Source organism: Nycticebus coucang, chromosome X (genome assembly GCF_027406575.1).
Source record: "Nycticebus coucang isolate mNycCou1 chromosome X, mNycCou1.pri, whole genome shotgun sequence".
In the NCBI taxonomy this organism is placed as follows: domain Eukaryota; kingdom Metazoa; phylum Chordata; class Mammalia; order Primates; family Lorisidae; genus Nycticebus; species Nycticebus coucang.
The window spans coordinates 24181238-24206636 of record NC_069804.1 but is presented as its reverse complement, the minus strand read 5'-3'; the positions used below and the strand labels follow the sequence as shown (position 1 = coordinate 24206636).

General features: G+C 36.7%; 1 protein-coding gene across 4 annotated transcripts in view; it reads right to left on the bottom strand.

Annotated features, from left to right (window-relative positions):
* POLA1 (DNA polymerase alpha 1, catalytic subunit) overlaps window positions 1-25399 on the bottom strand; it is a 313249-nt gene that overhangs the window by 102465 nt on the left and 185385 nt on the right. For 2 of the 4 annotated variants that reach the window (XM_053580579.1, XM_053580581.1), the window contains 2 exons: window positions 6683-6721; window positions 5561-5677 (listed from right to left, as the gene is read on the bottom strand). The exons of 1 other annotated variant lie outside the window; for it this stretch is intronic. In XM_053580579.1, the coding sequence (XP_053436554.1) occupies window positions 5561-5677; window positions 6683-6721 (156 nt within the window). The remainder of the gene's footprint in view (window positions 1-5560; window positions 5678-6682; window positions 6722-25399) is intronic. One more of the 4 variants, XM_053580580.1, reaches the window with a different exon arrangement.

The window sequence follows — 25399 nt, the reverse complement described above, 5'->3', positions numbered from 1 at the left end:
AGAATTTAGTAATCTCTTTATATCAAATATGCACATCAAAAAATCACAAAGGAGAGTTCCAAAGACCCTTCATCATAAAATCCCATTCTCTATTGGAAAATAGCCCAAGACTAGGTTTTAAGACTTTCCATCATAGTTCTAAGGTTCTCTTCCTGTATGACTTGCCTTTACTGCCTTAGGAGACCACATTGTCATGTTTTCATCTTATAAAGAAACAAGACACTGCCCTAGGTAGTGTGGCAGTACTCTCACCATCCCTAACCTACTCACTAATCAATCAACAATTTGTTCAGCCTTAGCCATTTTGAAATGGTAACACACAATGATTATAAATTCATTATTTCCCGGGCAACACCTGTGGCTCAGTGGGTGGGGCGCCGGCCCCATATACCAAGTGTGGTGGGTTCAAACCCAGCCCAGGCCAAACTGCAACAAAAAATAACCAGGCATTGTGGCGGGTGCCTGTAGTCCCAGCTATTTGGGAGGCTGAGGCAAGAGAATCGCTTAAGCCCAGGAGTTGGAGGTTGCTGTCAGCTGTGACACGACAGCACTCTACTGAGGGCAACAAAGAAGTCCTGTATGGTATACATGTTCTGTTATAAAAGATTTTAGCATAAGAATAATGTGAGAAACCTTAGGGGTGTCCCAAAGTAGGAAGTAATTTACTGCTTTCGTCATTAGTGACCTTCAAGAAACTCAGTTTATTTATTCAACAACTGAATCAAGGGCTCCTCCATAATGCTTCTGTCCCAGGGGATGTACAATTTCACAAATTATTTCTGCTGTGGCCCAGAGAGTCACATGTAGACATGTTCACAGATCTACACCAAGAATGGAAATGTCAATGAAAAAAAGCTTAACTTGGTTTGAAATCTTAGTTCTACAGTGAAAGATTAATTGAAAAAATAAAAACTGAAGCCTTATTTTTGAATAATGGAGTCCCACCCGAGAGAATCCCATACACATATAGCCAAGTAAAAAGTCAAAAGTATGTCTTTAAAATAATATTGAAATGTTTGTTGCCTAACTTGGGTAAGTCCTATCCCTACCACTGTGAATAAGTTACTAAGTACTATTTACTTAGTAACAAATATGCATCAAACTTTTCTTTCCTGTATTAGAATATACCTCCCATATAGCACATATAGCACCCTGAGAATTTTTTTTTTTTTTTTTTTGAGACAGAATCTCACTTTATCACCCCTGGTAGAGTGCTCTGGCATCATAGGTCACAGCAACCTCTAACTCGTGGGCTCAAGCGATTCTCTTACCTCAGCCTCCCGAGTAGCTGGGACTACAGGCAGTTGCCACAATGCCAGGCTATATTTAGAGATGGGGGTCTCGCTCTTGCTCAGGCTGATCTTGAACTCATGAGCTCAAGTGATCCACCCACCTCGGCCTCTCAAACTGCTAGGATCACCAGTGTGAGCCACAGTGCCCGGTCTCCAGATATTTTTTTTAATAAGCAGCAAACTTGTATGTTATTAAATCTTCATAAACCTAAAAACTTCACTGATCTCTCTCTCTCACACACACAGTGCCAAAAATGTATACACATTTTAAGAAAGGAAAAAGCTGTATTAAAATTGTACTACTTAATACATACCAATAACTAAAGATGAGTACAAGTCTCAGTGAGCACCTCTTGTAACTGTAGAAGTCAAATGTGACTTAAGTATTACAAATTTAATACTTTTGTTTCTCTTTCTTAAAATGTATGTACATTTTTGGCATCCTTTGTATTTTATATATACAGTATATAAAAAATATATTTTAAAGTATCTGAAAAGAGATAAGAGACACACCTAAAACCCTGAGAACAAAACTGTCTCAGCTTTCTTCTTGTAAGTCTGGCAACATAAGCCAGAACAGCCAGCTTTCACACTCCAAGTTGATTCTGCAAAGTACTCAAGTCAACTGCAACCAAGGACTAAATGGGAGTAGACTTACTATGAGAGGATAAGGCTGGCACATTAAGAGGCTAGCACTTTACCATTAAACTAGAACAATGTTAAGTCCCCACTAGTCTAGTACCACATATTAAGACTGTCTGTTATTTTGTCCAAACAGACATTTACAAAAGCGTATTTTTGCTCGCAGACATCAACTTTATATGATCTATGTAATGTTAAACTAGTTTTATAAATAAGGAAATACTCTATCCATTAATACAGGGTGTCCCTAAAGTTTATGTGCAATTTTAAGTTGCACATGATTTTAAATTGCGTATGAACTTTATGGCCACCCTGTACATCCCCAGCAGCTAGCAAAGTACCTAGGATATAGTGGGTTTTAAATAAGTAATTATTAAATGAAAGAAATATATGATTTACAGCACCAAGAATGTTTCCAGATCGGCACAGTCCTACAAAACAGGTACTTTGGAAAACTCTATGGTAATTACAATGATTCTGTTTAATGCACAACTGTTTTGGGAACTTTTCTGGACCTATCTCTGGAAACCTGCATATTTTTCCTCATACTAGAAAAATCCAGGAACCTCACAAATAGAGTTAAGAAATTCTCCACTCACAACTAGCAACTCAAAATGTAGTACAGAAGTGTTCTGCGTCTCCCATTAAGGTCCCCACAAGGAATAGCTAAGGACAGTATCACCAACCAGGATTCTCTGAAACCAGTTAATTTCCAGAGGGTCATGTCCTGAGCAGCACTACAACCAGAATAACTAATTAAGGAAAGCTTTTTCCTGGAAAGAGTAGCTGATAACCTTGGTAAACACCTTCCTAAAGAACCACAATTTGGAAAAGGAAATAAACAAGTCACTTTAAAATGCCTGTGCTGGTTGACTCATTAAAAAATGATAATAAATGATAAAAGATAACCTGATATATTAAACCACTACCAACAACATCACCAATGTTTATTGAAAGTTTAACAACCTAATAGCTATACACTTTCCTTTTTACCTTCTCTTACCAAGAATGAAATCAAAACTGGTTAACTTTCTAAGAAGTAATTCAATTTTCACTGAATTTAACATGATGAGTTAGATATTTAAAAAGTCTCAAAGGCAGCATCAGTCATGAAGCAAGGTGATTCTCCTAGAGCCTACAACTGGAATGATGAGTCACACTAAACATACACACTTCTGTTCTCTTTTGGCATATGCTGATGCAAGCCTTGAGATGAGACTGATGTAAAAAGAACTAACTATGACAACTAATTCTCACATTTCCTACATTTTAAAAACTCTACATTCCCTTTTGCCAATTATCAAAAGTATACAAAAAATAAGGTGAGAAATATTTTATGCTATGTTTATCAAATTCATTAAAAATAATGATAATGCACCCATACCTCATGATTGCATTATTGTACACAGCTATGATTTAATAAAATAATAATAATAATGATAATGTCCAAATGCTGGAGAGGCTATGGTTAAATTGTTATGTTCATAAAGGACCGATATACAGTATAATTTGGGATAACCCATTAGGGAAGCAACTTGGCAATGTGAATAATGACCACATTGTATTTATGCAATTCGACATGCATTATTGATAAAAATTTATCCTAGGGCTGGGATGGTGGCTCACACCTGTAATCCTAGCACTCTGGGAGGCCAAGGTAGGAGGATGGCTTGAGCTCAGGAGTTCAAGACCAGCCTGAGCAAGAATAAGACCCCATCTCTACTGAAAATACAAAAAATAGCTGGACGTTGTAGCAGGTGTCTGTAATCCCAGTTATTTAGGAGGCTGAGGCAGGAGGATCACTTGAACTCAGGAGTTTGAGGTTGCTGTGAGCTGGGCTGATACCAGGGCACTCTAGCTGGGCAACTGAGTGAGACTTTGTCTCAGAAAAAAAAGAAAAAAAGAAATATTTCCAGTAAAGAAAAAAATAAACAGGAAAATATTTGTCACAAATTTTCAGTAAAGACATATTAAAAAGTAGCCTAAAATGCCCAAGATGCATGCTTAAATATGTTTTAAAAAATTCAGTGCTGAAAATGAAGTAGTAACACAGAAAAAGGCTTGACAAAAGAGAAACATGATAAAAAAAGCATATTTCATTGTGACTGCAACCATGTAAAAACACATATGGATGTGGAAAAGAACAAAAGAATATAGTGGCAGCTGTTTGCAGCTGCCAAATTTCCTGAAATGATGATATATTATCTTAAAATTAAAATAAAAAGCCATTAGAATTTAAAATAAAATATTTTCAGCCATATACACACCCTAGTAGGCCCAGCTACTTGGGAGCCTGAGGAAGGAATATTACCTGAGCCCAGGAGTTCATAGTTGTAGCATGCTGTGATTGCACCTATGAATAGTCACTGAAGTCTAGCCTGGGCAACACAGCAAGACCTTGTCTCTTAAAAAATAAAAAAAAGAAAGAAAAGAAACAAAATATTTTTAAAACTAGCCTATGTATCAACTCTTTCCAGTAAAAAGATCTAAAGTCAAAATGTGGTTATAGGTCAGGCACGGTGGCTCATGCCTGTAATCCTAGCACTCTGGGATGCCCAAGGTAGGTGGATTGCTTGAGCTCAGGAATTGTCCAGACCAGCCTGAGCAAAAGCGAGACCCCATCTCTAGTAAAAAATAGAAAAACTGAGGCAAGAAAATTGTTTGAGCCCAGAGTTTGAGGCTGCTGTGAGTTATAATGTAGCCATGGCACTCTACCCAGGGTGACAGAGTAAGACTCTGTCTCAAAAAATAAAAAAAAATTGGTTATAGGACCCTGTTTCTGCATTTAAATAAAATAAATATATAAATAACAGGTTCCCAGGTCTTACCTTCTTTTCACCAAAAATGTTATAAACAAATCTAGAAAGTGTCCTGGCAGGATAGAGTATACATTATTATGATAAGGTGCAGGTCCTAAGAAGATATGCAATCAACTTGTTTGACACTGGCTGGCCCAGCGTTTGCTAAACACACTCGATCATAAAACCCCGTATGCTCTCAAAGACCTGCAAAGATTCTTCTCACAACAGTTTGGGAAGTGCTGCTTGGGTACATGATGCTCAAAGGAAGCAACAGAGGGGAGGCATCTTAATTACCAGGGAGGTGTTTCCAGACTCTATGGGAGTCACTAATGACAGCATGACTAATCCCTCAGGTGTATGTATTAAGGTACAGAGAAAGCTTGAGAACTACTATCTATGCAACTACTTATAAACAACTTAATCCTACTGAGGGGGGAAAAACACAAAATAAACCTCATAAAGTACAGGTTAGGGAGGTTTTTCTGGATCTTACAAAAGGGATTGTGATCAAATCCAAAGATGACAGCAGTTGATAGAAACGAATGGCATTTCTTCTTCTGTAATTATGAAGTGGCAACCAAAGAAATTCCAATAACCTATATGAGAACTAGTTAGTGTCACTTTTAAATATAGCATTGTTCATGACACATGAAAAACTAAAGCATACATCTCTTTGAAGTCCAGATATTTAAGAAAAACAGTATATGCATATGGCAGTAGGGTGTCTCCACAGGGCAAATACCCAGTATCTACTTCCCAGAGTTTAGGGACAGGCAAACAGCCCTCCATCCCCTCTACATGATTCTTTAGCATTACAAGACATACCTCTGGTCTAAGTATAGCTTTTGAGCAAGCAGGGCAAAGAGGCCCATTTTGGGAGAAGCGAAGGGGAAGGTGCCGAATTCGATTGCGACAGGTTGGCTCCTCACATATCAACCAACCCTGGAGAGAAAAAGAGAAAACTTTGGTCACCATCGACAAATACAAATAATAAATCTTTTCTGCTGTCAAGATAGACTCTGCTATCCAATGTTTCCTAGAAATTCTGATATAGCTCTCTCTAGTCACCTTTCTTTCCTAACATGTTAATTGCATCTTTGCCCAAAGTTAAAAGTTGGGAAACACATCAAGTTAATAAAAGATCATGTGAGATGTTATTCCCTTTTCTTAAAAGACACACCCTCCCTTACACACATACATCAACATCTCTCAATAAAAACTTCCATTACATGCAGAATATAAACCAATGTATTTTAGTTCATTAGTAAAGACCATTAGTAGAGTGTACCACATAGAAATCAATGACCTTCCAAATAGCTGAATGACTGTTGGTCAATTACCTAATTGCTGGGCTCAGTTTCCTTCTCTGTTAAATGAGTACAACAGTACTTACCTTACAGGGTTGTCATAATGATATAATATATTTGAAGTGTTTAGACCTATACTTCCCATAAAAGAAACACTTTACAAATGCAAGCAATTATTTCATTTAAAATTAAAACAGATTTGCCTAGACATGTTTTCTGGAGGCATAAAACTGTCCACATTGTTTTCAAGGACAACTTCAACCAGCCACTATTTTTCAGAGGTTTGAAATAGCCATTGGACACTTCTTTGTCCTGAAGAACCCTCTTCTCACGTTCTTTCTTCAGTTACTCTCTCTTGCTGTACTTGTTTGAATTTTCTCATAGTGATGTGATAACAATATGCATATCATCTTAAATCGCCTTTATGTTTACCATAAAGCATATCTGTTAAACAAGGAAGACAAGGCTTCACAAACAGGTCAAGCAAAGCTCGTATGTTCACATTAAGGCACATGGGGTCTGGGCTTTGGTGCTACATGCACCATTACACAGGCCTAATATGCATTAAGGCAGATGTAGGGTGAGGTGCTGGAGTATAAGGGTGAACAAGGTATGCTCCCTTGTCTCCTGGTGTTCCTACCTGGAGAGCACTTGGAGATACTGCAACTTCTGAACTGGTCTTGAAGAATGAGTAGAAGTTTGATAGGTAGACAAGACAGGAAAGAGAACTGAGTCAGAAAGAATAATGCCAAAGAAAGAAAGCCAGAAAGAGCTAAGCTGTCATATCATTAAGAAAGGGAACAGCAGCACATATAACCCCATTTCCTATTTGTAGACTGAATAACCTATTGATCTTTGCCCCCTAGCAAGAGCAGTACATATACACAAGTGTTGTTTCATTGTGTTAGGTACTTTAATCTGCCACTTAGTAGTGTTTCCATGTGGGATTAATCCAAAGCTGAGGGATGCCCTCACCTACTACTGTGCTATTTGACCTCATTCCTTAATACAGAATCTTCATGAAAGTAGTGACAACCAAACCTGAGGGAAAGCACCAAGAATTAGCTCTAGTTCCATTTAAGGCTATCAAGCAAAAAAGGGAAAAGTTGAGGTTGCTGTGAGCCATAAGGTAGCCAGGGCACTCTACCCAGGGTGACCGAGTAAGAAAAGTAGAAGTTTTTGATAAAAAAAATAAAAATAAAAATTATGTGACCTTTAAGAAATATAAAATTCATCTAGTTGATACATTCACAATAAGCTTCATTCCTAACTTTATTCAAAGGCTAAATTATTTTAAAATGTAATTTGAACTTTTCAGGTAGAAGGTCTCAACAAGTCCTTAATGAAATTTCTAATATATGCCCATAGTTACATTAAATATTGTGGGGAACAGGCACAGGACCCATAGGCAAATAGTTTCCCTAAATTATAATCTAAATAGGGAAGCAAGGGCGAGGTATGGTGGCTCATTCTTATAATCCCAGCACTCTGGGAGAGCGAGGCCGGTGGATTCCAGACAAGCCTAAGCAAGAGTGAGATCTCAAGATCTCGTCTCTAAAAATAGCCCAGCCTTGTAGTGGGCACCTATAGTTCCAGCTACTTGGGAGGCTGAGGCAAGAGGATCACTTGAGCCCAAGAGTTTGAAGTTGCTATGAGCTATGACACCACAGCACTCTATCAAAGGTGACAAAGTGAGACTCTGTCTCAAAAAAATAAATGAATAAAAATAAATAAACAGGAAAGCAAGTGAAACACACACAAAGATGAAAAAGGAGTTCAGCATAGTTTGTCTTTAAGAACCAAGTTGTGTGGTATCAACGATAAGTGTTCACCAATGCAGAAAACAAGACAGTAATGTCCGAGACAACTATTACTACCACCACAACCACAAGAGACCATGAACTAGAATAAAGAATCAGTGATTCTGAGTCACAGGCAACTAGGACCTGTTACCACATTTTCTTGATTTGAAGAGACATTTCTATTCACAGTTTAATATTTCTGAAACTCAGATGCATATATAACAGGCATGTACAGTTTAATGACTTATTTATGTTTCCTTCCAAAAAACTGTTAACTCAAGAGTGCAGCTCACAATTGGTCTCTTAGAATTAAAGAAATAAGATACTATGGTTTAGTCTGTTTTAGGCATGAGGGAAACAGTGGGGGAATACTGGAGCTGACATCAACGATAGGTATTAAATTTTAAATGTACCCTATAAACGCTGAAGGTGAGACTAGTTGTTCCTAGAAGTACCCGTTTAGGCATATTAATAAAGGGAACAGCAGAATCCAAGCAAATCATGTAAGAAAAATTCAGGACTGGACCACCCCTTTATCATTCTTTTGGATCTGTTACACTGTATTTGATATCTGAGGCTTTACATGCTTTGGAATATGTAGTCAGGTAACATTACCAACCATAGATGTAATTCATCCAATTCTAAACAAAATTAAAAAACAAGCAAGCAGACAGGTAACAACTATCATGCTTTGAGAAAAGAAATCAAGTAGCAGACTACAACCTAGAAGTTAAAATTCTTTTTTAATTTTTAAAATATTACATTCAAAAACCTAGAGTCCCTTTTCAGATGTTTTTGAAACTTGATTCCCTCAATTTACTACAACTTCATGACTCACTGGGGAGCTGCCAACCAAAGAGATGCTAAGTTGTCATCTCACCTGTTTTTAAAGCAAACACCTAACTCTATCTCTGACAGAGTCACTAACTAAATGTCCTTTCAAATCATATAGAAAACAGATAATTTGTCTAGACTTCCTACCAGTTATAATTAACATTAAAGAGGTCTTTTTTTCTTTGTCACCTCTCTATTCAGTGCTTATTTGGGTTTGTTTGTACTTACTATCTGTTAATCTCCCTTTACAAATGACAACAATAACTAGTGCTATTAGGCATGGAAATTAAACATGCTGATAACTGTATGAAGGGAACTGGGGCTGAAAAAAATATTAGAACCCTGTAACTCTTTATGCCTCTTGTTTTATTTTGATAATTAAGCCTTTGGTCATGGTGTATTTTAAACAAAACTCTTCTATGGAGGACACAGGCCCTAATCATATTCAATATATGCTTTGCTTCAACACAGTTTTATCAAGTACATTTTGTTTAACCCTTTGGTCTCCTAGAAAATGTTAACCAACTATGCTAAACCTAACTTCTAAGGAACATTTATGTTGTTAAAAATAAATACGCCAGGTTTGAAAATATTCCATAATTGGGGCAAATCTTGTAAGATCTCATGGTTAATTTTACCTCTCAAGGATGATTTTTTAAAAAGCAAGTGAAAATATTAATATTGTATAAATTCACTTTGAATTATCATTCTCAAAAATATAACAAAACTTAGTTTCATTTCTCATTTTGGGAAAATATAACCAGTACAGCCCAAGGCTATACTGACAAGTCAATGGAAGAAGAGATTTTTAATAAAAAGTATAGTTCCTTGGAAATCCAACCTTTAAAAAGGCTTGGATTTTAATAAAAACCTCTAGAACCACTTTAAAGATTTCTGCCATCCAAATATGTCATTGTATTATGTGATGTCACATGCAAACTATTGCAGAAATAAGGTCAGCAAGTTTTCAACTGCCTTCCTTGGCCACGTTTATAAGTAGGAAGTTCAAAAGGGTGAAGCCTGCTTGTCCAATAGCAAAACAAACCTTTACCAAAACATGCCAAGCTCTATCACCTGTTGCTGTAATCTCTGCATCACTAATTCCTTAAAATCATTGTGTACAAAACTGTGTCAAATGCTGATTGGTTCTGATTGCTAAATTATATTTCTGAGATCTCAACTAAAATGGCTTCTGTCTGCACATGCTAAAAAGGGATCGATTTTCTCTTGTAACTGAGGTGTTCCTGGTAGTTGCACCTTAAACGCAAACTGTTATTCATTTGTATACAATGGTATTTTTAGAAGGATATGCATACAGAAATCATCCAGATCTGGAAAAGTGGAACATGGGAGGCCCTCAAAAATATTTTTCGAATAAATGAATAGAAGCAGTAAAATAAAAATGTGGAGGAATGAGTTTAGAAAAAAAAAATAATAAAAGGTCTAAAATTCACAGCAGAAAAAAAAAAACCCACAGTGGTTCACATACTCTTCAGTCAAATACATGGTGGGTCCTTCTCTCATTCCCAATCAGTCATCAAGCCTGTCCACTGGTCTTTCCTTTACAGTCCCAGTACCACCAACCGTACCCAAGCTCAGACCCTCAGCCTCCTCCCTGGTTTCTCTGACTCCATTCTCCCTCCCACATCCAATGCAAAGAGTTGCCAAGTACAGTTTCCCAGGGTTCTCCTCTCCCATCCCCCAATTTTATATCTACCAGAACTCTGATCTTGTTTCCAAATTTCTACAACCTCATTCTGCCCCTTCCTTTCTCACCATTTACTTACAAAGACTCTTCAGCCCACTGAAGTGGTTTTCTCACTGTATTTATTACATTTTGCTTCCTTGTCATTGCTCATGCTAGAAAACCTCTGCCTAAAATGCCTATTCCTTGATTATCAGTCTATCCCTCTTTTGTGAAAATTTCCCAACCCACAGAGACTTCTCCCTCTATTCCACCTGAAACTGAGCACATAGTGCTTTGTAACATCCCTTAACCACCTTATTTTACCATCTTGTTTTACCTCCCTAACTAGATAGCTGCTCCCTTAGGGAACAATCTACTTTGGATTTGGTAGTGTCCTCCCCAGTCTTCAGAACAAAGGTTCACACTCAGTGAATATAGAATTGAGGTTATGAAAAATGCATTTGAATGGGTTTTTCTCCTACCATTCATTCATTCATTCATTCGTTCGTTCATTCATTTAACGAGACAGAATCTCACTTGCCATGGCATCACCCTAGCTCACAGCAACCTCAAACTCTTGGCTTCAAATGATCCTCCTGCCTCAACCTCCCAAGTAGTTGAGACTACAGCTGCCCACAACAACACCTGGCTAAATCTTTTCTTTTCTTTCCTTCTTCTTCTTCTTTCTTCTTTTTTTTTTTTTGTACAGATGGATTCTTGCTCTTGCGCAGGCTGGTCTCAAACTCCTGAGTTCAAGGGATCCTCCCCCCTTGGCCTCTCAGAGTGCTAGGATTACAGACAGGCGTGAGCCACTGTGCCCAGCCTTCCCTTCCCATTTGTTAATAGGTAATTTTGTGTAAGTCACTGAATCTCTCTGTGAGCCTCAGTTTCCCCATCTATAAAATAGGGGGTGATAATATTTACTCTATTAGGGTTGCTCAGAGGATCAAATAAGAAAACTCACAAAAATGTTAAGCAAGCAAGTCACAGTGGCTCACGTCTGCCTATAATCTCAGGGAGGCCAAGGTGGTTTGAGACCTGCCTGGGTAATATAGCAAGACCCCATCTCTATTAAAAAAAAGAGAGAAAGAGAAAGAGAAATTAACAAAGTGTTGTGGTGTGCCTATAATCCCAGTTCCTTAGGAAACCAAGATGGGAGGATTGTTTGAGCCCAGGAATTTGAGGTTATAGTGAGTTATGATTGTGCCACTATTCCCTAGCCTGAGTAAGAGAACCCTGTCTCCAAAGAAAAAAAAAGTTGAGTATTGGGGAACATCATTACTAAGCTACAGGTGATAATGCACTATTAAAAATGCACTATTTTACCCTGGAAAGAGCCTAGCCAGCTTCTACCTGGTGTCATCACAAAATGGAGAACTACAATGATGGATAAATAGCAAGATTCATCTGCTATTTATATGCCACTGCCTCTCAATTTAATTGTAAAATATTACAACTATGTAGTCAACACATGCAAAATATTCCTATATTTTTCCTGATACAACCATGATTTATTTGAAGTTATAGATGGCAGAATAGGTAATGGGTGAAGAGGAAGTTGTCTACTTTCTTTTGCGATTCAGAGATTTTCAAGAGAAAACACAGTCCTGCAGTGACGTATGATTTAGTTTAGATTGTAATGGCTCTCCAGGAGTGCAGTGACAGGGTCACAGGGTGAGGTCTGCCAGCATGCATGCTCTTTCTGAGTTCATCATATCATTAATTTTTTTTTTATTAATAGCCATTAACCACCTCTCTCCCCAAACTACATGTCCTTTGAGAAGATCAGACTCTCTTTTTCACCCAAAATCATTTATAAATGTTCTGGGGTTCCCTTGTAGGCACATTTTTCTGTCACAAAATTATCCCCAGTGGAAAAAAAATGGGTCTTCATATAGATAGTGCACAGTATGGGCCCACAGCTGCTTTTGAAGAATGACATGTTGTGATTTGGAATTTCCAGAAATATCAAAAAACAAATTGCATTCTGACCCACATTTACACCCAAAACTGGGAGAAATTTTCCCTAAGATCTCCAGAGGAAGTTTTAACAGGAACATAATTCTGCTTTTAAAGTTAAATCTTCTACACTGCAGCATGCTGGCATGTCAAAGAGTAATTATTAAGTCCTAGAGAGGTGCCAGGGTAGGAGATGAAAAAGTAAGTCAGGAGAAATAAATATATAAACTAACTATTCACCAAAGTTAATACAAAAATATTTTGAACAAAATTATCAAACAAAACAGAGGTGGAAAGTGCCTTTTCGGTCAATGTAAGAATTTTAAATATTATTAAAATTGATTTTTTAAGTAAGACATCTCTTTAAATGAACAGTCATATGTCATTTCATCCAAGTTATTTGAAACTTATTGATCTTATCATTTGTACAAGGACCAGACTCTGCCATCAGTTTGCTGAAAGGATAATGGAGCACTCCCAAACTGTTATGATAGGTTAGATGCAAACAGTGGTCCTCATTTAAACACATAGAATAGCACTATAAGTGGACAGATTCCAACCTCAGCAATTGTATATTACATGATAAATTAGCAACTTGGTTTGCTTTGCCTCATGTCAAATCCAATATCACAGCCTTGCTATTTTAATTTACAATCAGAGTTCGAGCATTATAAGACATACCTGTGGTACATTAAAGAGCCCCATGCAAGCCATCTTCTCCTGCTATACTGTGAGCACAGAAAGCCAACAATTACCAGCAATTGTATTTTACCACTGTAGGACAATTCGAGAACAGTTAAAATTGTCTCCATGTAAGCATCCAAGGAAAATATACTTAAAATGACTTTATATGGAAAATTACATTGTGGGGGGGGAGTTCAATGGAGGACATGAATCTTTCTGTATGGGCAGCAAAAAACCTCTTTTAGTATATTCAAGTCTATTCTATAAAATACTCTCCCTATTCATCCAACTCAAAAGCAAGCTCCATTCTTAGGCTATAATAGGTCACAACTAAGTACACAGTACCTTACTTTAGGAATAATTTTGCTTTGTCTGTCAACTGTCAACAAAGCACAAAGAGCTTATGCAACCTAGCCATGTACTGTGGATATCAGAGATCTAACAAAATACAAATAACAAGAATACAAGATTTCATAGCCACCCTGCTTTCATTTTATATAAGAAACTGAAAATGTTTTCCTCTCCACATTCCATTAATCTCTATTATACTACAAATCTTTTCATAAAAGACTTTGTTCCCCAATGTGAAGCCACAAGTGACTTGGGGAATGTAATATTCCACTTGTGATGAATGTTCAACTTTCCAACATGAATGGTAATAAATGGATGTGTCAGTTGAAGCTTATAGTCATTTCAACAGGGAAAGGAGGAAAGAATCAAATAGAATGAGATGGTAAAATGGCTACCCTTGTGCTTATATTAATATTTTAGTGATGAAACCTCTAAGAAAAAATTGTTCATTATTTTCATCATTGTTCCTGCCTCTCAAGCCTCATTTTTGAAAAAACACCACTTTAGCTATGTATACACCATAATAAAAGTCAAAAGTAAACTCAAGGCTTGAAGAAACTCTTGGTTCCTTTAAAAAGAAATAATCTCAAGGCTCAGTTTCATCACTATGCACATAGGGGGAAAAAAGACTGGAAGGAAACACTCTAAAATGCCATCACAAGTTATCTCTACATGTTCTTTTTTTTCTTTCTGTTTCTGTATTTTCTAAGTTTTCTACAAGTTTTTTTAATAACCAGAAAACTGTGATTAATGAGGGAAGAGACAGTTTTGTCAAGAGCTTTCAATATAATAGAATCATTAACACAGCTGAAAAATACTCTGAGCTATATCATGTGTTTGGCTGCTGCCAAGCTGAAACTTTAGGGTATGTGCTTATGAAAGAAAAGGCACTTGAAAAAATTAGTTTGTTCTTAAAATTTTTTTCTCCATCTAAAATTTCAAAAACAGGTCAATTCAGTCAGATAAGCAGTTCTAAATAAGAAAATGGCAGAGCATGTACCAGTAGTATTAGAATCAGTTATTAAATTAAGCCACGCACTACAAGGTACACAGTCTTTTCTAGAATATGATTTGAATATTTTCTTTATGATGATGGATCTCTGAAGGTAGGTAATAAATCGGTTTTAAAGAAAGGTGCCTTGTTCCCCACGCCCTCTACCCTGCCTTTATTCACTGTGCACACAGATCAACTCAGATGTCCCAGGATAAAAATCAAATAAGGGGGAAAAAAACTTAGCAGGAAATGTCTAGAACATTTTTACCAAAAGAGTTTTACTTTGCTCAAGTCAAGCTAAAAGTAATTTTTATTGTTTGTTTGTGGCTAGGATTTACTGATATGGTTTCATGTGATATGCATTTTGGTAGCAAACAACAAATGTTAAAACCGAACTATTTCTACAATTGCCTTGAAGGACATCTTAAAATCAGAATGGAGTTCAAACCATCACCAGGCAGTGTTTGTTCATTTAACTTTAATTATTTTCTCCTTGAGAATAGTACTAATGAAACTGAATATCTTTCGTGGTTTCGAAGGGCCTGTTTGAATAGTCTGTAAACAGAACTAAGGGTAGACAAGAGATCTGGCTGAGCCAGGGGGTTGCTAGGTGATGTAGAATGTAAACCCACAAACTTGTTAAGGTTTGCTTTGCTTTCATGCCACTTTCACACACTCTCAAAAGTTTGAGAATTGATTTTTCAGGTGGCCATCAAAAAGAACCTTCTCCTACCAAAATTCACTCCCCGAAGATGCTCTGCCAGATTCAGAAGAGATGAAATCCATCTGACCTTTGGCTGCAACATGGGAAACTTTTGATTTTACATGAGCACAGGATTGTGTATTTTTACATTGCTTATAAATTAAGAAACCAATGCATGGTGGATTTTAACATTTCAAAAAAATACTTCTGATCCCTTATCCAACTTTAAATAAAATTTACATTTCTTTTCAGAAAAAAAAGTGATCACAGTTTGGGACATTTGGGGCAAACAAAACAAAACAAAACCCCAGGACAAATGCCTCAGCACAGATCATCATGACAAACCTTTTGGTTTATTACTCTTCTCTTCTCTCCTCTGGCCTGTACCAACTCTGACTGCCTGTGAGGCTTCTCCCTCTGGCTCCCTCCCCCAGCCTCCTTTTTAAGTAGCTGATCAGAGATTGTCCAGTAAGAGCACTTTATTAGATCATCAGCCAGAGGGGTTCACAAGTACCGAGAGCAATGGGCTCAAATGCGGCACATCAGTTTTAATAGACCAGGGGCTACTAGTAAACTGCAGATACTGCTGAGAACTTTCCATGCACTGAACTCTTGAAAAAGCACCGTCTCTCCAGCTTAAATGCAGCTGCCTCTTTCAATGCCGCAAATGGGTAAATTTGACAAAAAAGCCACCATTAAGACTACATGAAAGGCTCAAGACAACATCCTTTCAATGCTTTGTACTTCAGTAATCAGATGTACTTACTCACCCCCTCCCCCAAACCCGATCAAGAACTATTTCTGAATGGTAGGAAATAATTCCACTTTGTACATCTTTTAGTTAATCAAGACTTTCTATTCAGCAATTTGACCTTTTGTTCAAAACAGGATTATCAGTTTTTTCGCCAGTTACCAAGGGCGACTCGCATGGTGAACATAATTGCAATAATTTGCAAAACACCATGGCAACCCACATTACAACTAGGTAAATACTGGGCTTTTGTGCTACATTGTTATTTTCAGAGATGCTGAAGTCAAAGAACGAATGACAAATGAACACAAAATTTATATTTGCTTTGTCTCAAAAGAGAAGAAAATTGATAACAAGAATTGGGGGGAAACCGGCTACAGCTGTAATTTCTAACTTGATTAATTAGGATGGTAACAGTCCTTAACAGTATATTCAACAAACAGCCCTGACTTCGTCTCTCCACCCACCTCTCTCTATACCACTATCACTAACTCCCCCACCCCAGACAAATTTTTTCAGCTTGGAGAACAAACATCCTCCATTTGCTCTTTTCTTCAACTTAATGGAATCCTTAATTGCAGAATATTGTTCTCCTGCTCTTCACCGCAATGAAAACCAGAGAAAGGAGGAGAGTGCCAGGGCAGACAGGGAGCTACAGTCATTTTTTTCCTGCCTCTTTTGGACACCCCAGGCCCAATGATGAGATGGCATTTTCCTGGTATCAGCAGCTGTTTCGTAGCAGACAATAAGGTAAAAACTATTTAGCTTTGCAGAAAAGCCACTTCTTTCCTCTTGGCAACACAAGGTAAGTTTACACGCTGAGATGAAGTTTCATAAATTTAAATGCCAGAACATAAGAAAATAATGATAATAATAAAAAACATACATTTGTCTTGTAAAGAAATTATTAATTGTGGTACTGTCCAAAAAGCTGGTGAAATGCATGTGTTTACTATTTGAGGAAGATGTTCAACAAGATCACCAATGTGCTGAAAACCACTTTATACTCAAAGAGATCCCAATTCACAAAATGATCTTTTAAAAATATGAAGTGAATACTCAGAAATTACGATGAAAATCAAAATCATATTTTAGTAAACATAATCTTAAAAATAATGCTTCAATAATAAATATGACTACAAAAGTTATATCAGAATTATTTTACTCAGGTATGAAAGGCAGATTGTATGTTATAGGAGAGGAACAGTTTTTTCTTCGAAGAGGAGCAAATTTTGCTATAATGCCTAGCTTTTTGGAAATTATCAAAACTGCAAAATGGAGTATTTGGGGATGAGAAAAGAAAAATACACAGAGAAAGGGCTTGCAGAAGTTATATTGCCAAGATGTCTAGAGATAAGCACGTCAGATGGATTCTGAACACAGACCAGCCTGCTTCCCTTCATCTGCCTCAGAACAAGGAAGAGCAAAAGGAGTCCCTAAAATGATCTGCGTATTTCCCCTAACTTTTGAAAAATCAAATAGACCTGATACTATAAAGGGTCCATTTTTATTTTGTCCAAGCTGAAAATTCCCAGACAGATCTTTAAGAATGAGCTTAGAGAAATCACAATATAACATTCTTCAAAATATGCCTCTGAAATTATACTGTCTGTGATTTCTCTCAAGGAGTAGAATCAAAAGGAAGTGATACATTAACTCCTTCTCAGTCAGTGACAACTTCTTTACACCCTGAGAATACACACTTTTCTGGCTTAGTTCCAAATTTACCGTACCTGTGTTAAGTGCACTCCTATTAAAGTCTGAATGTTAACAGGAAAGTTATCTTTTAATGCCAAATGATAAAGGGTCTAACAAGCCTTTAGTATTTTTCTATCAAACAGAATTGATAACAGATCATAAAGTGGGCCTAAAATCCACGTGACAGTTGAACTTAAGAAAACTTTATATATAAATATTTCATAATCTACCTGCAATTTTGTTACTTAAAAATATTTTACCTAGTATACCTGGCCCCCCAACCCCTTTAGTAGCTTCTGGTCCAGTGGGATTTTTTTCTTTTCTCTTGGTTTTGGGTTTTTTTCCTTTCTTTCTTTCTTTTTTGGTCCTTTCCTTTTTGGTGGCGGGGGCAGCAATTGGCTGGGATGCTTCTTGACATCTATTTGTTTAGAAAGGTTTATCTACAAGTAACTGTGACATCCAACCTCCTATGCAATACTAATAAATTGCCCAAATCCTTAAATTAGGAATGGCAATCACATAGCAGACATATTTCAATTCCATCTTCAATTCTGTCCCCATAGCTGCCTAGGATGGAAATTGACACTCAGTATGAAACTCATCCTCATCTGCTATACCTGCCCCAAACCCTTCTTGCTCTAGAATTCTTAACCCTGGCTGCACATTGGATCACCAGGGGAGCTTTATAACACAGGTGGCCGGGGACCACCCCCAGAGTTTCTGATTCTTGGGTCTTGGGTGGGGCTGGAAAATGTGTGTCTCTAATTCTAAGTTCTTAGGTGATACTACAGTTGTCAGTGTGGGGACCTCACTCTGAGACCCACCAGTCTTGGATACAGAATGGGCCTGGGAGTTTTAAAAGGTCCCCCAAGTGATTCTAATGTGCAGCTAAGGTTGAGATCGCTCTATATTATTCTCATTCTCTCTCTTGTTCAAAGAGAACTTTTGATTATTATCTTATGAACAATGAACTTTATAATCAGAATTGGATTCAAAAATCACTGTCTCAACTCTTTTCTCCTTTAACATTTACTCTTTCTTTAGATACTGTTTATATGGTTTGCTCCTTTATTCTTCTTCCAAGTTTTCCAAAGCCTCAAATCTGATTTAATTCTATTAAAAGAACTGAACAATTCCTAAATGGTTTACATCATGTATATCACTTAGTAACATTCTTCCTTTAAACAAATAAATCACCTTACTCTAGCAATAATATTGTCCTTAAAATACGAAATGTGCTTCACTTAGATTCAGGGAATTTTAGGAGTGCAGGTAAAAAGCAGATTTGTGGAAAGCAATCACTATTACATTTCTGACCCAGACAAGTTAATATGAAATAACATATTTAACCCTAAGTTTTAAAGTTGAAAGGGATTTTACAGCTCGGTCTAATTCTTTATCTGAGAAAAATGAGACCCAGGAAAAAGTAAACTCCTAGCCCACTGTCACATAGTGTGTAGACTAAAATTCTAGTCCAGTGCTCTTTATGGTTTACATCTATGCTGCTTAATACATGAGCCAGTAGCTCTATGTGGCTTCTGAGCACTTGAAACGTGACTAGTCCACATATTGAGATGTGTTGTAAAATTACAATATCCAGTGAATTTCAAAGACTTATAACAAAAGAGAGAAGATAAAATAGTTCAATGGTATTTTTTATATTCATACTCATTATTATAGAATAAAATGTTCTGGATATGTTGGGTTAAATAAAATTTATTGTTATATTATGAATAACTATCTCTCCCTTTTTAGAAAAACAAATCACGCTGTTCTAAATCTTGCTCTTTCACTTAAAACTATAAGAAATTATACCCTATCAGTACATAAAGATCTGCAATGTTCTTTTTAAGGGCTACACAAAATTCTACTAATATGACTGTAATAATTTAATGAATCCTCTTCTGATCAACAATTAGGTTGTCTTCAATCTCTTGCTATCACCCATAATGCTGCAAGGAATATTCTTACACAACTGTTGATAACATCTTTAAGTATCATATTATCTGTAAGGAGAGATACCCAAATTAGAATTGCTGAGTAAAATGGCATGTATATTAAAAATCTTGTCAGATGTTGTCAAATTGCTGTCCAAAAGCATACCATTTTTCATGCCCACCAATGAGTGCATAAAAATGTTCCTTTCCTCACATCATTTACTACATTATGTACTATCTAAATTTTAGATCTATCATTCTGATAGGTGAAAAATGATACTCATTTGGACTTCTGAAATTAAGAGTGAGTGTGAACATCTTTACCTATGTTTATAAACCATTTGCATTTCTTTCTCTGAGTTGCCTGTTCCCGTCTTTTACCCATTTTTCTACTACATTTTTTCTTTTTCTCCTTAATTTGCAAGAGTGCTTTTTATGTGAAGGAAATTAGCCCCTATTTGTCACATGGATGACTAACATTTTCCCAGGTTGATCATTTCTCTTTTGATTTTATGGTATTATGTATGTATGTGCATGTATTTTCCCTATACAAGTTTTATTTTGAAATCTGTAGTCAAATTTATTGATGTTTTCCTTTTTGGATTTTGAATTTTGTGTTGTTTCAAAAAGTCTTTCCAAACAGGTAGAGCATAGAATATTCTTAGGGCAATGAAACTACTCTATATAATACCATAATGGTACATTCATTGTACATCTGTCCAAACTTATAAAATGTACAACACGAAGAGTGAACTCTAATGTAAACTATGGACTCTGGGTGATAATGATGAATCAGTGTAGGTTCATCAGTTTTTACAAATAAATCAATCTGGTAGGGGATGTTGATAATAGAGGGAGGCTTTGCATGTGTAGAACAGGAGGTATATGGGAAATCTCTGTAACTTACAATTTTGCTATAAATCTAAAAGTGCTCTAAAAAATAAGGTTTATTTTAAAAATATCTCACTCCACAATTATTAAAAATACCTACTACATTTATAGTTTTATTTTTTAAGTTTTGGATCCATCTGGAATTTGTTTCAGTGTAAGAAGTAATGAAAAACTTCAACTGTATTTTTATTTATTTATTTTTTTGCAGATGACTATTACCTACTGATATTTACCACCTTTTTAAAAAATACTAAATGTGGGCTGGGCACGGTGGCTCACACCTGTAATCCCTCTATTTGGGAGGCTGAGGCGGGTGGATCGCCTGATTTTCAGGAGTTTGAGACCAACCTGAGTTAGAGCATGACCCTGTCTCTAATAATAGCCGGGCGCCTGTAGTCCCAGCTACTGCGGAGGCTGAGGCAAGAGAACTGCTGGAGCCCAAGAGTTGGAGGTTGCTGTGAGCTAAGATGCCACAGTATTCTACCAAGGGTGACCAAGTGAGACTCTGTCTCAAAAAAAAAAAAAAAAATACTAAATGTAACTTTGGACCTATTTCTGGACTTTCTATTTTAGGTCCATTTAAATCACCAAATAAATATTTTTGCACCAAAATATTTAAAATAATTCTCTAAACTCCTAAAAACTGAAAGCTGGTAGGTCATGCTCTTTGTCAGAATTTTCCTGTGATTTCTTTTTAATTGAGGAGGCTTTAAATTTATGAATAAACTTAGAGAACCGACAATCCTGAAATTTTGAACAGTCCTATTCATAATATATACTTTTCCATTTACTCAAGTTTTCTAGGTCCCTCAGCAAAGTTTTCTTCATATACATATAGCGCTTTTCTTTCAAAGTTTATTTCTAAGTATTTCATCTTTTTAGCTGTTATTGTAAATGGGATTTAGTTCTTCCATTATGTATTTTGTAACTGGTTGTTGTGCATATAGCCCAAATCTACTGATTTTTTAATAACATAACTAGTTACTTTATTAAATTCTTTTTGTCTGTGACAGTTTTTTGGTTGACTTCATTGAGTCTTACAGGTTTATAATAATTCCCTTCTACTTCCAATTTTTATGTATTTCTTCTTCTTGTCTAATTACAATGTCTAATACTTTCAAAACATGGTATGTATCAACGTTTCCACTGGCCCTCCTCTAGCAGATTTCCTAAGAAGTTAGGGTTCTGAACCCCAAAACTAAGCCACCCAGGTATCTCTGCAACTGAAAAAAAGTTATTAAAATCATTATAGATTCTGTGGAGATCTTTGTCTCAAAGTGCCTAAAATCAACTTTGGGGCTGAATTTAGTTTAAGGATACCTCCTTTCATATTTGGGGAATTATGCTTCTTAAAAGCTCCCTTCCCTAAGTCTTATTTATATTAAACCTTATTATTATTCAATCAATTCTCCTATCTCTCTCTCTCTATTTAGAAAACACAACTTAACATGGGATAGATCTCAATTTTGAGGGCCTCAGTCTCTTCTTGCATAAATAACAGCATTGAGCCAAGCTGGAAGTTTGTAAGTTCTGGTCAACCACACAAATTCTCCAATTCTTTTCTTTTTTTTTTTAGAGACAAGAGTCTCACTTTGTCGCCCTCAGAAGAGTGCTGTAGCGTCACAGCTTATAGCAACCTCCAACTCTTGGGCTCAAGCGATTCTCTTGTCTCAGCCTCTGGAGTAGCTGGAAGTATAGGCACCTGCCACAATGCTGGGCTATTTTTAGAGACAGGGTCTAGCTTTTGCTCAGGCTGGTCTTGAACCTGTGAGCTCAGGGCAATCCATCTGCCTTGGCCTCCCAGAGTGCTTGGATTACAGGTGTGAGATACCACACCCGGCTGGAATTCTCCAATTCTATGATGTAATTTTTTAAAGAAATGAACACGCGGTTCCCCATAAGTCTTTGTGACTTATTTGTGAGTTTAGCAAAATATACACGTTTCTAGCACTGAAAGTATCTCCTCTTAACTAAATCTCATTATTCCACCATTATTAAGTTAATTATTAATTTCATGTTATTACTATTTTCATTCAATTGCTCCTGGCTGAGAACCCTACATCAGTAATATCCAGAGCAGTGGTTCTCAAAGTGTGGTCCATGGATCAGTAGCATTAGCATCACCTAGGAATTTGTTAGAGATGAAAATTCTCTGGCTTCACTTCATACTTAGAATCAGATTCTCCAGCAATCTGTGTTTTAGCAGGTAATCCACAGTGTGGTTGTGATAAGTGGGCATTTATTAATATTTATACAAATAAGGTTTAATAAGTATAAATCATGAAACTAAATGGGACATTCTATCAAGTTGTAAGACATATATTAATAGAAGCCAGGCTGAGGTAGAGTGTTAGAATGGCAGATGAAAAGTTAACATAGCTACATGTATACATGTGCAAAGGGTACCCCAAAAAGTATATACATTTTAAGAAAGGAAAAAACCGGTATTAAAATTGTAATTATATCAATGTTGGTCATTTTATGTCTTTTATAATTGGAGAAGTCAAATGTGACTAGAGTATTACAATTTTAATGCAGTTTTTTCCTGTCTTAAAATGTATATACATTTTTTTGGCCCCTTCTGTATATATAGTAAAGCTGGTATGAGTTGACCAACCAAGGGACTGTAACAGACTGGTTAATATATGGAGGTGGTCAACATAAGGAACTAGGGCTACTGTACTGATAAAATACATGTGGTGCATGTCTGGTCTATGAAAATTAGGTCAACATAAAGGAAGAGGTAAACTATGAAGGTTTTATCATACACACACACGTCGTCGTCATCATCATCATCTGGCAATCACACAATTGCCCATTATGTTACCCCTCTCTAAACCCAAAATATCCTTCTGTATACTTTGATTACTAAGGATTTTAATACATGTTCATAGGGTTTACAATTTCTAAATTTCAAGAAGCATAACAAAAGGATCCCTAAAGATAGTACCTTCCACCTTAGGTGCTTTTATGTGTTACTGAAACAGATTCAAAGAAAAATTCAGCTCCCCAGGTCTCTTGATCTTGTTCTGAATCTTACTAGCCCCTGAATCTACTTCCATGTCTCCTCCATCTATGGCAAGCCTGTCATGCCTCCTGTGGACTCTGAGATGATTTTAGGCATGCTTATCCATTTGCTAGTCCATTGCCTTATTTCTGATTCCACCCTGGGGCTCAGGAGATGCTGCTGGAAAAAGATCCTACTTAGTTCCTCATCTGATGTTTTATATAACAAAAGTAAAGAATTTGACTTTGCAGCATAAGTACTGTCACTGAGTGTTCCTCCAGGAAAGCAGACAATGGGGTTGGAGCAGGCCATTAATTTACTAAGAACACAGAAGTCTCTACCTAATCAACTCTTCTTCCCTGGGAACACTCTAAGAAGGCTATGTATATTAGAAACCAGCAGAGAGATTTACATTTCTACATGCTGGACTTCAAACTGTCATCAAGGAAAGAAAGCCACTTGTAATGGGACAAATTTTATGAATTCTTGGGGGATGAGCATAGGACCAAGATACTAAGCATACTGGCCACAAACCTGACACACAGTTACTAAACACACAGAAGCCCTTGCTTCAAGGTGGTCAAATACCTGAGATACTATTTTACATATCAGTATGAAATGATAAAGACCCTCCACTCTATTGCTACAATTATAGTGTCACTAAAACACTGATGATTCTAAAGATATATGGGTACAGGTATCCGGGCTGAGGATATAGCTATTCACATGTCTGGCAAACTGATTCCTTTAGCAGAAAGAATTCATCCTTCAACTAGCCCCCTATATCCTGGCTGCCCATTCCAGGAATATCATTATCAAAATAATATTTAAAGTGACTTAAAGTGAAAACCCTCCAACAGAGTTGTATTTTGCTCCTATCTGTATGAATTACTTTTTTCAAATAATTAAACTGAATGCTTACTAAGGGCAAACAACATGCTGGATCTATATTAAAACATAGTTTTAATCACATCATTTGGGAAATGACTCTTTTTATCTGGGAGACCTGGAGTGTAAGAGGCTTGGCATGACTTCAAGTGAAAGAAGAAGCCCAAATATGCTGCTGCCTAGGAGAGTCCAAAAACCCTCCCGAGCCTTCCTTTGTTGCCCTCCCACCCTTGCAGAAAGCAGATACAGGAAGGCAATTCAAGGTTCTCTTCTTAGTCTCATGCCTTGGGCTAGGCCTTCACCCCGTTAGCTTTTGGGTGTGTTCCCATAGGTACCGCAAGCAACACCTATCCTACCTCCTTCATGTGAACACTCTACCTGTGAACACCATGCAAGAACAATGTCCCAAACTGTCTTAAAAGACTTTTGTGAATAAAAGTAATTCCCACATACACACAGTCGCATCTTCTCTCCCAATATATAACATAGTATTTCTGGGCTTTTCTTCTTTTAAGGAATGTTTAAAACATTTTCATCGGAGTGCTGTGCAGCCATTGCCTAGTGATGGATTCCTTATGGATTATGATGTGATCCCTATTATGTGGAAAATGGAAAACACTATATCGTCTCCATGTCCCTTCACGGTAGACAATCTAATGATGACTGCATTAAATACTGAGTATGTGTACATAAACAAAAGATATGGTTTGTTGCTTAATGAAAGGTAAATCTCAAGTGAAATGACATTTTTAGAAAAATTATACTTGAAGTTAAAAATAATTCTCATCACCCACTTTTTTGTGGGTAACCAGGCTTTCAGCTGGAAATAAAGAGTTTTCAGAGAATGAAAAGCTATTGTTACTCTCAAGCCTCCTCTCAGGCTTCTCAAAGTATATGATTTTGGGAAGTAATTCCATGCCCACAGTTTTTTATCCCAGTTCCGTTGTATAATAATATAGGAATCCCCTTGTTATCTAAGCAGGTTATAAAATATTTTAGAAGTATGTAAGTCTTGCCTGAAAGCTACAGAACAATCCAGCACATCATCTATTCTGGCCAAGAAATAAAAATATGGGAACACAACCTTCTATTAAACAACCAAAATGACTCTTCCCGTTTACCCACAAAGAGAAGTTCAGCATTATTTAACCTTTTCCCTAATATGGACAAT